Genomic DNA, 15120 nt, shown 5'->3' with positions numbered 1-15120 from the left:
GTTTGAAAATGTAAACCCTTCCCTTGTATGGCCTATGCATGTGGGTTTTGGATCATCCAAGCAAACTAGATTTGTGTATAGTTGTTTGACAGACTCATGAGAAGTAATAAGAATCCAGGCAACAGGAGTTAAGTTGAACGCGAAATGTATTTCTGATTCTTGAACATGGAAATAACAATGAAACAAAAGATTGAACACTCACACGATCAAGACCAAAAAAATACATTTCTTATGAAATATTAAATTCATTATGTACAAAAAACAGATTATTTATTTCAAGGCCCCCACAAACGGCAGCCTTATTTTTTATATTTTATTAATAAAAATAAATGACTTAAATACAAATCATTAAATCTTGCCACTTTTAAAAACTTTGAGGCAGTTGAACATGAAAATCAGACAGTTAAAAAAAAAAAATTGCATTTGCATGCAACATCTATACAGAGCAACAGTCTTAACTTGCATAAAAAAACTGAACATTTAAATGTTTGTTTTGATATTTCCTCAGGTTAGACTTCATACATGAGAGTTCCGTAGCTGTTCCAGCCTTAGTCTCAATTGTTCGCCCTTCCTCCTCATCTGTTCTTTAAGGGACAGGAGCCTCTGCTCATCCGACTGCATGCTGAAGATGCACTCTGTGGCCTTCTTCAGGATCACCACCTTGGCAGCCTTCTCGTTGTTGGCCACCTCGGGGATCTCATCCCGCAGAGCGAAAAAGCTCATCTTGAGTTCGTTGCGCCGCTGGCGCTCTAGCACGTTGTGAGTCCTGCGCTTGTCGTTATCCTCAGAGTCCGACGTCCGTGGACTGGAGCACTTGCGGCTGCTGCCCGACTGCCGCCCAGGTCTGCTGCTGTTGCTGGTGACGACCGGCTCCAGGCGCAGGCGCTTGACGGCAGGTTGCTCGTGACGGGTGGAGGGCGATGCAGCGTAGTTGTGCTGATGGGTGGAGACGTGGCAGCGCTTGAGCACCAGGGGGCTGTGCTGGCGTGGGTTTGAGGGGTCAGAGTCACTCCGCCTTACGGCTTGGCGCCTCTCCACGGTCACTACATCAATCTCCTCATCATCTTCCTCCTCCTCCTCGTCTTCTTCCTCATCCTCCTCGTCCTCCTCATCATCATCATCATCCTCTGCAAGAAGAAGAGTGAAACAATTAGTCCTCAGATTTAAATATTATAAATAGGATCAACAGTTACAACAAATAAAAATACAAAATGAAACTGGAAGAGTTCAACTGAGTGCCTCTTTACACTTCTGTTTAGAGGGGGATCTCTGCATTCCAGTCCCCACCCCCTTTCTTCGTCAGCTGATGCTTGAGCACCGCAGTGTTACAGTCTAGCCTACAGTTCATGCCTGTCTAGAGGCTGGAATATAGCAGTGGATCCGGATGGGGAGGGGTTGGGGAGTTGCTTATGCAACTACCACTGATAGGCTAAGGATCATCTAGTGCAAATTTTCACGCTTTCCACCCTTGACATCAAGGGCACCCGTGACTGATATTACCCCGGTTTCTCAATGAAGAGATTATGCTGCACAGTGCATAGATTCAAATGTCAACTGGAAGCAATTTTTGAAAGCCCCCCGCAAGAGGGGCAGTCTATTTAGAATTTGACCGGTCAATGTTAACAGTGATACCACTTTGATACCGTTTACGCACGTTTTCCGATAGTTTTAAACATTTTTAAATATATGCAAAATCAAAAGAACAAAAACGTACCTGAATCACTACCGCTGCTACTACCGCTGTTGGGAGGAGTGTCCATTGTCAGAGTCGTTAACGGTGTCACCTTGATGGGTTTGGGATTTTCGGTCAGCGGATAAGGAAAGACCACCGAAGGATCAATGCATTCCGAAGCAGAGGTGTTGAGGTCTTGCAAATAGTTCGCATTCAATCGACTTAGGCTGCTATCCGTGGTCTCGCTAGGCGAGGACTCTCTCCTAGCAGCCTGGAGCGATGCAAGTCTTTCGGAAACCACTTTCTCCAACTTGGCGGCAGCGGAAAAGCCGCTCCACATGCAGTCCTGGATAATGATAGATTTCGAGCTGTCTGCATCGCAGATAAAACTCTGGTTGACAACGTCGTCCCCGAGAAACTCTGACACCATTTCTAGCTGATCTGCTGTTGATGGGTAGAGGCTGGAGAGCGAGGGCCGTCGGCTTGGTGACAGAGGCGGAGTGGGCAGCAGTTCGAATTTCTTCCAAATGTCCTCGCTGGGAGCGGGCGGTTGAAGCTGTCCCTGCTGTTGGTGATAGAAATCCTCATCGTCGTTTTCAAAATAGAAGTACGGCTGAACCATGTCATACTCGTAGTCGTAGTTTTTACTCGCCAAAGTTGAATTTAACGGCATATTGGCGACCTAAGGGAATACAAAAATATCATTATACGTCTGTCACTACAACGGCATTACCACCTATTAGCACGAAAGTAAGTTATTCCATTAGCAGTGTATAAGGAGAATCCAAAACATGGGCAATGTTTCTAGTTACCGTTAACGATCTAGATACCTCAGGCTTTAACTGTTGGTTCATGACAGTGGACATAAATAACCATCTTAATCTTTCTTTTAAGTATCTCATACAATGCAAGTTAAAGTGCTCTATACACAAAACTAGTTCCCAACAAAACATCGACTTGCAACCATGAGAGCAGCTGACAGCAAAAGCAAACGCACTACAACTACAACAGCCGGTATCTCATGTTGCTAATGGGCATTTAAACGAAGCATGTTGGGGAAAATGCATGCAATTGACCAAATGCAAACGCGATCTTCAACAAGCTTAACATGAAATCACTTTATAACCCTTAACATCTCACGAGGATGCTAATTCGCAATAAATAAAAAATGCACGCTTATTTTACTTGAATTTCGTCGCGTTAATGATGGGCGAAAGCGTAACAAACCAAAATCCTTACCGTGTGCTCAAAGGAGGCAATTGAGAAAAAATGTTCCGTATGCGTTAAAAAAACGTTAATGCTGACAAAACCACACACTTTGAGAGAGTAATATCCAGAGAGAAATAGTCCCTGGCAGCATATGTGGCAACAAAAATCTCTGCGACTTTTTCGAAGTGAACAGCGGCTGAGTCCACAAATTGTTCGCACCCCGGGCTTGCTACTCGAAATGAAGTGCAGACTGTCATTTGGCGCATGAATAAGTCCGGGAATTCTGTTGTGGTATTACTCCGCCCCTCTCTGTATTTTCCCGCCAAAGCGCTTCGACCGAGTCAGTCTCTATGGCGGCACTATTTCTCAGCCGATGCACAAGTTGGTGTAAACCCAATGCTGATTACAAGAGGAGGGGTTGTAGAATTTTTACTCACGACGCGACGTGTACATCTAGGTAAACGAAGGGTGCCAAACGACAGACATGATTATTACTGCGTGAACGCCGTAAACCAGTACGCAAACACCTCAAAGAAGAATTATAATGCAGAAGCTTTTACATCAGTCGTTTCAAAAGCTATCCAAATGATGCCTTGTTGCAACACAATGCATACGTAGTTTGTGATAATTAGATTGGAACTGATTTCTTAAACATGATGGCAAGCTTAATTTCAAAGAATACTTATGCAAATATCACCATTCTCCACTCCAAGTCAAGTTCAATGATGCTTTGGTTTAATGACCTATAGCCTTAGCCTAGTGTTTCAGACGTAACCTGTAACCTCTCGAAATATCTATTGGAGATCAAATAATCAAACTCTATGGTCATTGTTTTTGTCTGAATATATATAACAACCACACATGCAACCTCGAGTTGTTTGCCCCCGACCTGCTGGAGACTTTACCGTGGGAACTCGTTTGTAAAACCAATCGAATGTTAGGCTACATCCTGCATCAGTAACAACGATATTGAGTTGGTGGTATTTTCTCATTTTCCCGTTTGATGTGGCAGTGTGTTTTGCACTGTGGACAAATTAACTGTGTGGTGGTGGGTGTGACAAGTAGCGAAGAAGGCTGTATGGATGTAGTCTTGCAAGTATCTAGGAAATCGTGGAAAAGACAAAGTGATGCATCATCTTATAATACAGCCTACCTGCACGCCGCGGTCCAGTTTCGGCAATAAAGTGATCAACTGTTGTAACTTTGCACAAAAATCAGACATATAGACTAATAGGACGTCATGTGACATCTTCGCTGTGAGGCGATGATACTGATATGACAATTAATACTGGTGAGAGCAGAGCAAGTTGCACTCAACATGGTGATTAAAGGGTTTGAAGCAACACATTAATGCACAACTGCAAGCCATGCCAAGAATATGCAAACTACAACGCTTTCAAATGATTACGGTTTAGCTTTTTGTACGTGATAATAATAATAATAATAATAATAGCACCATGCTCGTCTTGACAAAAATACATAAGCCCATGGTCAGTGATCAGGTTAGGCCAACGATGAACATTGACTATAAATTATTTCAACATTATCAGACATATTCCATTCATTCCTTTGAAACACAAAGTCAATGACTAGAACAGCAACCTGTTAAAGTGTTCAAACGTCGGACACAATCATTATGCCTCCAGCAGTCGCCTAGCACTCCACCTCCACGGTCAGACAGAAATAGCAAGTTAATAGTAGGTGTATTGCGCCATCTACTGGCGCAATACACCTACCATGCACATACCATGCACATACCATGCAGCCCAGTGTGGTGTTGCTGACCTTGAAACTGTCGAGGTTATTTTAAGGTCAAAACTTGTTTGAGAAGATGAAAAACAACTACGTGTGATGAAAGGGAATACACGTTCCCCCCCCCCAGTGGTGGTCTCCGAAATGTTTTTTTTTGTCGTTTATTTTGTTTTGCATTGTGAAAGATGATTTCACCTGGTTGCATTTAGGTCCTACATTTAGAGACACTCTCACTCATTTTAAGGCCTTTGGCCTGCTTCACTAATAATTAGAGTCTGGTCTAGATTCCTAACTATTTCTTGCTGTAGAGATGTAGAAAATTGTCTAGACCACTTGACCTCATCCTGATGATGATGATGATGATGACGACGATGATGATGATAATGATGTTGATGATGATAATGATGATTATTATTATTGTATGTGGTTATTTTCCCCATTACATGACAGTGTACAATTAAAATGAATTTGTGGATGTTATACAATTTGTCTGGCCACAAAATTATGCTTTAAACGGGTAAAAGGTTCACACCTACATTGTATTTGGCCTTAGATTAGGCTGAGGCTTGTGTAAGACAAACCATTGGGATATTGCAGGAACCACACCAGTTCCTATGATGAATATCTGAAGGTTGTTATGGAAAGGTCAGGGTCAATAGCAGACATAACACTTGACCGCTCTGAGCTACTCTGATGCAGTAAAAACTTATATAGCACATGTCTGTGAGTCTGAATGGCCCTGCTATTCTTCTTCCTTTTATTTCTGTCTTAAATCCCTATGTTAGGCATTTGTCATTGCAGGCGTTGATTATTTGTATTTTCCTAATGTAGATATTTGTGACTGTCCACTTTTAACAAAAACAATTGAGTCAGTCAGTTCAGTTCTTTCAACCTGCATGTCTCGAGTTAGGCCATGTCTCCACGGGCCCGGTTATTTTTGAAACCATGAACAGATGTTCCTGGTTGTATGTCCTGTCCACATGCTACCGCGCTTTTGGAACCCTGAAACCGTGTTTTTTTGAAACCCGAGTCCAGGGTGGAGTTTTCGGCCAGGGTTGGTTTCACCGGGTGCGTGTGGACACTGCAACCGTGATTGTTTTTCCCGTTTACGTCATAGCTGCGAGCCTGATTCACTTCAGCACACGCACAGCAATGACGTTAACGGGAAAAATACAGCAGCGGTTAGAAAAATGAAGTGGATGTTGTTTATTGCCATGCTGTCGGCATTATGTGGTTGTCACACGCAGTTGCTCAACCTAATGCAACAACAAAGGCGCCTAGACCAGCAGCGATGTCAGTATATTTGGACTGCACAGTCTCCCAGTCCACACTCTCTTCTATTTTCTGAACTCTGTATTCATTTGCGATGTTTAGCAGCAACTCTACCTCGCTGTCCGGCCATACAAACGAGTCCTTGCACGCCATTGTTGTTTGTATTTGGTGATTTCTTTTCCCGATATCTTTTCATTGGTTAAATCAGCCTTCCCATTTTACCTTACATCGCCACTTATGGTTGTGGCATGTGTATTACACGTGCATTGTGTCACCTGGTGGCGGCTTCCACGGTTGCGTATGTACAGAGTATTTTTATTACACCACTCGTGTGGTCGCGGACCAAAACTCCGGTTTCAAAAATAACCGGGCTCGTGGAGCCATGGCCTCAATGTCTATAAAATGAAACTGTACTGAAATATGCCAAAGTATGCAAGGGTGTGTAAGAGACATTCCTGGAATTGTATTGCAATATTAACACTGTCTATGCTTTTAAAGGTGGTGTCCGCGATTCCGGCAGAAAGTTGTTGATGTTTTAGCTCAATAGCCAATCAAATTACACACCTCCCTTCCTTTGTCCTGAAGTAAAGTGTTGATTGGCTGGAATAGTTTATAGCTCCGTCTGAGCCACTTTGTTTCTCACTTACAAAGCCAGGACCATGGACGAACACTAGAGTTATCTTGAGCTCCCTGGACAAAGAGTCAGGACAGTTTCACTGAATTGGATGAAAAGTGTAATGGATTATAAGGTGAAGTCTACCTGTTAATTGTACTCTACAAATCACAAATATGGCTACAAATTACAGAGAAAGTTTGATTAGAGTATTAGTCTACTCCCACAGTGATTATTCTGTGAAAGTGACATTATGCGTGATTTTACCTTTTAAAAAATACAGGTGGCTAGATCTTTAATGTCTTCAAATTGATTTTGAAAATGCATAGGCCTGTGAAGAAGACATAAACACTAGCTGCTCAGGCTGTTTATGTAGTTTTGTGGTCTGGGTTGGAAACCCCTCAAAACAGTGAGAACAGCATTTTACAGCACTGTGCCGAGGGATACTCCATCAAAATACGTCACTGTGGCTTGCTAGCTTAGGTGTTATCATATGAATCATTCCCTCCTGGGATCCTTATTCTACGGCCAGTGTACACAGCAGGACCCACTTTCAGCAGGGCTGTATACCACTCTGGATGCTGCTCTTTGACTCTGAGCAGAAACTGCTGGCCATAGGCTGCTTGAAGGTGGCTTCGGGAGACTCGAATGACATTGGTTCCCACCAGGAGGGGAACTGAAGAGCGGTAGTCGGAATCAGGAACGACGAAAGCAGGGACAGCTTTATACTCTGGCCCAAGCACTTTCAGATCAACCCGCAACACACCAGGGTAGGACTCAGCTTGGCCTCCGGAACCCTCAATGGGTATTTCTGCTGCTTTAGGACTGGGATCTGGGAGCCAGAGTCAATGAAAGCTTTACACTCCAAGCCATTGCGCTGACGGGGCAGTTAGTGGGAAGACAAGGGGTGGAGAGTCTATCCTTAGCTCCAGTCCAGGGTGGAAAACTTGACCATTTGTTCCTCCTGGTTAAAGGTTAGCTTCTTGACCATCTCTGTCAGCTCTGATAATTAAGATGCAGGCTTGTTTCTCTCTCTTCTCACATTCCCGCCATCCTCTGATGTAACATTCACCTGTGTGAATATTTTCTTGGTTTTGTTGAGGGGTTGGAACTCGTGTGGATGGTGGGAAGCACGTCGGACCAGGCGGTGGGTGCGTGTACATGTACTCCGTGGGCACCACCTCCACGATGTCCTTGTCCGGGGAACAGTACTCCTTGGAGTCCCCAGCCGTGTCCGCCTCCCGTCGCCCCACTGCACCGTCATCCTTGCGAATGGCCAGCAGGGGTGCTATCACGTTTTGGTGCCAGACGGTGATGAGCAGAGTCCACGGTAACACTATCAACACAATGGCAAGAATGTCTCTTCTCTTCTGCATCTCCAGGGTTAGTGTTCTACCTCGTTATTACCCCAGACAGTGGACGGCTGACCGATACTTCAGGGGTGGGGCTTGGCGCTGTGTTAGTGCAGGTCCCGGCGGACTGAAAAGAGAGGCTTGAGCCCACCTGAGACGAGGTATCCAGCACACAAGCTCAAGTTCGTCGCCCCAAGTGGGCAATCACCGACAAATTCCATGACCATCTTTACGGATACAAGTTCTCTGTTCTAACTGATAACAATCCCATGAAGTACGTGATGACTTCCGCCTAACTAGAAGCTACAAGCCAGCGTTGTCCCACCAGTCCATATTCGACTTCGATGTCCAGTATCGAAGGGGACAGCTCCAATGGCGACGCCCCGCATGTCCAATCAGGAGGTGACGGAAGTCCTGCAGACCTGCCCCCAGAAGACAGGTGGTCCAAGACACAGAGAGGCTCAAGCTGCCCCGGAACCAGAGTGGGATATGGGTGAAAGTGCTGCTGTGGAGGAGCATGGAAGTAGTCTGCTGCTGGAGTCTGGTGAGCCTTATGGAGATGTGGTGATGGAGACACCGCCTGCTATGAGAGAAGAGGCATCTGAAATCGCCATCAGAGTGGGGGAGCAGCTAATACTAACAGAGAAGCTGTGGGCAGCCGTCAAAACAGCTCTGGCAAAACGGGGCATTTTTCAAATTTAGGATTTGAGAGAACACAACAGACGATAAGATAAAGATTCTATTGGCCGAGAATGTTTCAGGAGATCTAGGCTTGGTGCGAGCAGCGTGAGTGGTGCTGCCTCAGACACGACTCCACCGGGTACAGCCCATACTACCTCATGTTCAGCAGGCACCCAAGACTCTCAGTCGGTCTTACTGCCTTGCCACTAACAAGCCATGTGACTACACGGAATACGTCCAGACCTTGCATGACTCTCTGACAGAGGCCTATGCCCTGGCCAATCAGACCTCACACAATGTTAAAGACCAACAGAAAAAATTGTATGATAAGAGATAGGGGTGGGGGAAAAATCGATTATTCGATTTTTCTCGATTCTCTCTTAAACAATTCTGTCTCGATTCAGAAAAGTTCATAATCGATTTTGAAATAAAAAAAAATTATATATATATTTTTTTTGTTGAAATGCTAGCTGCATCGATTATTGCATTGTTCATAGAAAGTGAAAATTGTGCCAAGGAAAAGGTTTTTCTTTAATTTTCAAACACTAAGTAAGAAGTGTAGCAAAGACTCTGAGTAGCAAACTCAAATGTTTTAAAAGTCGAAATGCATTGATAATCGTTTTATCGGTTTAGAATTGATTATCGATAATCGGTTTAGAATCGGAATCGTTGACCTCTGAATCGGAGTCGAATCCAATCGTGAGGTGCCAAGAGATTCCCACCTCTAATAAGAGAGCAAAGAGTGATGATTTCAGCCAGTCTTAGTCAAAGTCTGTCATGTGGAGGGGAAGCAGAAGTAAGGGAACCGATGGGGGCACACCCATACATTGTGGTAAAGAAGCGGCCCAGTTCGTCTGTGTATGTGATGCGTCTGGAGAATGGAGAAGCGGAAAGGGTGGTTTTTACGAGTCTGAACTGTAAAAGTCCCCGGAATTTGACACAGAAATCTGTTCACCTTAATGTAAGGCAGTGTATGTGCCCTGCAGCCCTGTTGTGTTGTTTGATTATTTGTTTATTTGAATTCATTTTGTACCTTCTGTCACAGCTGGATGGTAGTCCTCTACCGGATGGTAGTCGCGCATGCGCACTACCCGATCAATCGCTACCCGATGGTAGTCCCGCACATCGTGCATGCGTCACTTTGCGACACTGTCGACTGCATAATTAAATATGACATTAAATACACCCACATAATGCGTGAAAACAACTCCAATATGTTGACGTTGAGCCTCACGCTGTAAACCGTTTACAACATAATTAAATATTACATTAAATATACCCACATTATGCGTTAAAACAAGCCCTATATGTTGATGTTGAGCCTTCTGCCGTAAACTGTTTGTGTTTGAGCATGCGCGATGTGCGGGACTACCATCCGGTATAGGACTACCATCCGGTTTTGACAACTTCTGTTAACTCATAGGGTTCATGCCTGTTTTGCCTAGGACGCAATTTTATCTTGGATGTTTGTGATCAATCCTCTAGGTAAGCCACGTAATTTTCACCGTAGAAATAACATTAACATAAACCAACCGACAACACAACGCAGAGTCGCAGCGGCCCGTTGTATAGCAAGAGAAAGGGTTACACTGGCAACAATCTTAGATATAATGGAGTTTTTCCTAGTTTGTAGAATTCTATTGCAGATATCCAGAATGTGGATGTCTGAAATGGAAAGCCCAATACAAATGAATGGCAAATTGACGTTGTGTTTAATGAGTTGTGGATATCTGAAATGACAATTGTGGATAGGACTCCCAGACAAGCCCAAAATCCAGCCTGACCTTGTGGCACAATGTTCCCCAACTCTGAGAAGTGTTTTTTCCAGCAGGGCAATGCTCCATGCCACACAACCAGGCCAGTAAAGGTGTGGATGGAGTACCACCAGATCAGGACCCTGTCATGGCCAGCCCAATTTCGAGACCTGAATCCCATAAAAAACCTCTGAAATGTGATCAAGAGGAAGATGGATGGTCACAAGCCATGAAAAGAACCCGAGCTGCTTGAATTCTTGCGCCAGGAGTAGCATAAAGTCACCCAACGCCAATGTGAAAGACTGGTGGAGAGCATGCCAAGACACATGAAAGTTGTGATTTTAAATCAAGGTTATTCCACCAAATATTGATTTCTGATCTCTTCCTAAGTTAAGGCATTAGTATTGTGTCGTTTAAAAATGAATATGAGCTTGTTTTCTTTGCATTATTCGAGATCCGAAGACACTGCATCTTTTTTGCTATTTTGACCAATTTTCATTTTTCTGGAAATAAATTATCTAAATGACAATATTTTTATTTGAAATTTGGTAGGAATGTTGCCAGTAGGTTAAAGAATAAAACTAAAATGTACATTTTACTTTAACACATACCAATAAATAGTAAAACCAGAGAAACTGATAATTTTGAAGTGGTCTCTTAATTTTTTCCGCGGCTGTATATTCGCCTTATTAACGTCGCGGCCATATTGAAAACGAAAACGAGGCTTGGTTGGGTAAACCCGACTGGAAGTGATTCTCTACGATAGGAAGAGTAATTATAAACGGAGAATGGACCACAAATCGTCTGCCCTTGCCCCCTATAACCGCGGCATTAATAGATTATATTTTGCAACTCACCGTCAGCATCATGTTTATTTACTTGGCTAGAAATGCACCAAACTTATGGAATGAGTGTGCCAGACTGTGATCAAAACAAATCAGAGAAACAGACTGTGCGCTGGTTAGGGGGTACTTGGCTGAAAACACATTTCACAGGGGGTACATCACTGAAAAAAGGTTGAGAACCACTGGACTAGAGGATTGGGTTGTTACAGCAGTGAATACATCGAATCATTGATCATTGAGTGAAAGCATGTCATACCCCGGTACGATAGGTGGCGCTGTTTTCATTACAACTGGTGATGATACAGCCATTTCCGCTTGACCTATCCACCACTACCAACAACGACATCAACAACAACATTCGAGAGAGATGGCGAACGGAGAGCAAGATGAAGCTACGTCCCTCTACATTTCGTGCATGACGACAATAGGAGTACTGCGAATGCGATCGGCGCTATTAGTTAGATTGATAATGGAGAGAAGACGCCGCCGCCGAAGGATCATGGAGAATTTAATGCAGACCAACAAAATGTTGTTGCACTTTGTCACTCTACCGCAAAAGTCTCAACGAACAGTCTGGATGAAGAGCAGAAACAAAGACTTCTGGGAGATAGAAGTATTGACCTTATTTGAAGACGAGGACTGGAAAGCGAACTTTCGCATGACTCGCAGATCTTTCCACAAGTTGTGTGGGATTATGGAAGGAGTCATGAAGCCCGAGAAGATGACTGTTCGTGCGCCAATACCGCTCGAAATGAGGGTCGCCATGGTTCTGTACAAGCTAGCCAGTAGTGCCGAATACAGCGTTGTGGCCAACAAGTTCGGCGTCAACAGATCGACGGTGAGGAAGATGGTGTACCTGTTCTGTACAGGAATGGTAACGTCGGCCTTGGGACACTTCATCAAGGTGCCCACCACAGAAGAAGCCATCAGCATAGCCAACAGATTCGAGCAGAAGTTCAACATCCCCCAAATCATCGGGTGCATCGATGGAACCCACATTCCAGTTTCACCTCCAAGTGAAGCCTACAAAGACTTTGTGAATCGCAAAGGATGGCCCTCGTATGTCCTCCAAGGCGTAGTGGACGACATGTATCGGTAAGTTTGGGCTAAATACATTTAGTTGTCTGCACAGTGCAACGTGAATGCTTACTAACTGATATGTTCTCTTTAAGCTTCTGGAGCATCAGCTGTAAGATGCCTGGGTGTTCTCATGAGGCTGACGTGCTCAGGCAATCGTCGTTCTTCAGCCAGGCACACCTGTTACCAAAAGTAAGTCCAACTGTTCTCTCGAGACATATTATTGTATGGATCGAATCGATAGGATCACTAAATTAGTTAAACTACTGAAAGTTATTCATGCAGGAACTAGTGGAGTTACCACCAAGCTATTGAGAATTGTAGTATGTTACAAGCTGAAAGTAGTATGATGTTTTATAGAGGACCAGCACCCCCACATAGGCATACATGTGTGAACAGCTGAATGGTGGCGATTCAGTCTAGAGTTTTGCCCTTTGTGTGAATAAGCTGGGCCATTTAGTAAACGATGGGAATGGGCCATTAAGTAAACACTGGTAACCGTTTTGTTTCTCCTCCCAGGAACCAAGAGAAATCAATGGTGTCTCAATCAGCCACTTCCTGTTGGGAGATCCAGAGTATCCTCTCATGGACTGGATCATGAAAGGCTACACCCATTCCCCATACATCACCCCTGAGCAGGAGTCTTTCAATGCCTACTTAAGCTCTGCAATGACCACAGTAGAGATTGCGTTTGAGAGACTGAAGTCACGCTGGAGGGTTTTGATGAAGCGCAGTGACTTCCACTTTGCATTCACCCCTAAAGTGATTGCTACCTGTTGTGCGTTGCACAATTTCTGTGAGAATGAGAAGGAAGATGTGAATCCCAACTGGTCAGTGGAAGCGGAGACACTTGCATCCAGGCACTTGCAGCCAGGTGTCCTTGCCAACAGTGACGCAGACAATCCAAATGGAGAGAGGATCAGAGACGCCCTCACAGATTACCTGAGTGCAAACTTCCCCCTGCGCCAACCATAACTTTAGACGTCTTGGTATTCATTAAATTATTTTTATAGTTTGTAAATACAATTTTTTTTACAGTTCATGTGTGTTTTATTCCACAAATAAAGAAACACTCACAGATGTTGAGTTAAGTGTTTTATTTAAAAGAAATATTAATAAAAGTAATACAAGGTATAAAAGCACACACGTATAAAAGGTAAAAGCTTGAATGTCACACAAACAACACAAATATTTATATGTATTTATATACATTGAGGTAGAGTCTTGAAATTGTGCTGTATGAACAGTAAGGTGCTTTTCAGGCAGTAGTGCAAATAAGTCAGGTGGTGTATATGGACAGTGCATATATGGACAATATAAAAGGTGGTAGTAATATAACATCTATTGAGATGACATCTGTTGAATGAGCCTAGCTCAGCTGATGCTAGTGGGAGGTGGATGGGAATCCATAACCATAGCACGCATTTTGCGATGATGCCGGTGGTTGATGATGTTGTGGTGGTAAAAATGTGTTTTGTTGAGGCTGAATGTTATCCATTCTCTGCATCAGCTTCTCAACCATACGGTCAGTGCTCTGGAGGATGCTGGTGATCAACCGTTCCTCCCGGGCCTCACTTCTTGCCATGTCTTACTTCCATCCTTGATTCATAACTTGCATCTGGTTCACAGGCACATCAACGTCTCTCATTCGCCTTGGTTGCTGGGTCCTTGTCCCTTAAGAAATAGCAGGTATAAAGTCAGTTGTATCCCTACCTATTAGGCATGTGGTAGTAACCATCTTGACATCAGCTGTTTGTTAGACTACACAGGATGAGCGGATGCATCGCATGAAGATTCTTTGTGATCTCATATGTTAATACAGTTATAATATTGCAGAACTTACCAGGTGGATCAGCTGCAATTGTAGTAGGCAGTGGAGTACTTCAAGGTGGTGGAGTGCAAGCTATAGTCGACCTAGTTGAGGAGGATACATGTGAGCCTCCGAGCAGTGTAGTGTCAGCCTCCTCCGGGTCCATTGTAGTATCTATAAGATGGTACAGCACAAAACGTTCATGATCAAAGTACGCTTTATGTAATGTAAGTATTTGGTTTTTAACTAGCTTTCATCCTAAATTGATTTCCTTGCAAGTTAGGGGGAAGGTCTACTACACGTTAACATTTGCTCAAACAATGGGCCAGCTAGCATGTGGCATCCGTGTTAGCTTTGGGGTACGCTTTTACATGTTATGATTGTACCTTGTTTTCATTGTCGGTTTAATTCCGCAAGTTAGGGAAAGGTACAAGTATTTCAACACATATTTAGCACTGCTCACACGTTTCTCAAAGACAACCACGAATACTGATGTAAAATGTCTGAATGCTCTAATGAAGAGCACTAGATGGCACCAGACACTAACCAGCCTTACTTAATTCCACTCACTAAAAAATGTATGACGTGTATGTAGCCTACCAAATGCTCGTAGATAGGTAAGTATCGGCATGGCAAGATCCATGATATTTTTTAACAGTAGATGGCGTATTGAGCCTTTTTCAACTCATAATATGCCTATTTTTTATATTAAAAAATGGGGATTGTGTCAATATTAACACCAGCATTTCTGTGTTTCATCACAGTTTAGCCAAATCATCTAGTTTACAGTTAAAGAAATTTGTATTTTAGAGTGATGTTACACTTCAAAATATTTACATTTATATATGTCTGTGTTATGTTGTGAAGTTTTCTTTTTGGATAAAAAGAAGGTGCGAAGAGCTTTTCTACTTTGCATATCTCTGAAAAAACTGAAGTCAAACTTCAAACTCGTTGTTCAAGGCTCTTTTTTATTTTCAACACGATGACATTATGACGTAGGTGAGGGTTGGTGTTGTGTGCCCCCACGTGTGCTTGAGGAGGGATAAATGTCAATGGACACATGAAACTTTCAGATGCTGTGAA

General features: G+C 43.5%; 2 protein-coding genes across 2 annotated transcripts; one reads left to right on the top strand and one right to left on the bottom strand.

The window, feature by feature from the left end:
* Positions 1–256: 256 nt before the first annotated feature.
* Positions 257–3104, bottom strand: myca (MYC proto-oncogene, bHLH transcription factor a). Its single transcript, XM_080855428.1, has 3 exons — positions 2912–3104; positions 1715–2354; positions 257–1127 (listed from the first exon to the last, which is right to left on the bottom strand). Exons 2-3 carry the CDS (start codon positions 2343–2345, stop codon positions 517–519), a joined length of 1242 nt encoding a protein of 413 aa, XP_080711554.1. The 5' UTR covers positions 2346–2354; positions 2912–3104; the 3' UTR covers positions 257–516.
* An 8740-nt stretch (positions 3105–11844) lies between these two features.
* LOC308378278 (uncharacterized protein) lies at positions 11845–13202 on the top strand (the record flags this gene model as incomplete). Its single annotated transcript, XM_080855140.1, has 3 exons — positions 11845–12245; positions 12323–12419; positions 12747–13202. 3 exons carry the CDS (start codon positions 11845–11847, stop codon positions 13200–13202), a joined length of 954 nt encoding a protein of 317 aa, XP_080711266.1.
* Between the last annotated feature and the right edge of the window lie 1918 nt (positions 13203–15120).

The sequence above is a fragment of the Sprattus sprattus genome, assembly GCF_963457725.1.
Source record: "Sprattus sprattus genome assembly, chromosome: 17".
NCBI lineage: Eukaryota > Metazoa > Chordata > Actinopteri > Clupeiformes > Clupeidae > Sprattus > Sprattus sprattus.
Note: the sequence above shows the minus strand (reverse complement) of the source record. Positions and strands in the feature narration are given on the sequence as shown.

Excerpts from the sequence above, each read along its gene's own strand:
- myca (XM_080855428.1), bottom strand. The coding sequence starts at position 2,345 with ATGCCGTTAAATTCAACTTTGGCGAGTAAAAACTACGACTACGAGTAT. Across the intron at positions 1,128-1,714 it reads TAGCAGCGGTAGTGATTCAG|AGGATGATGATGATGATGAG; the intron begins GTACGTTTTTGT and ends TTCTTCTTGCAG.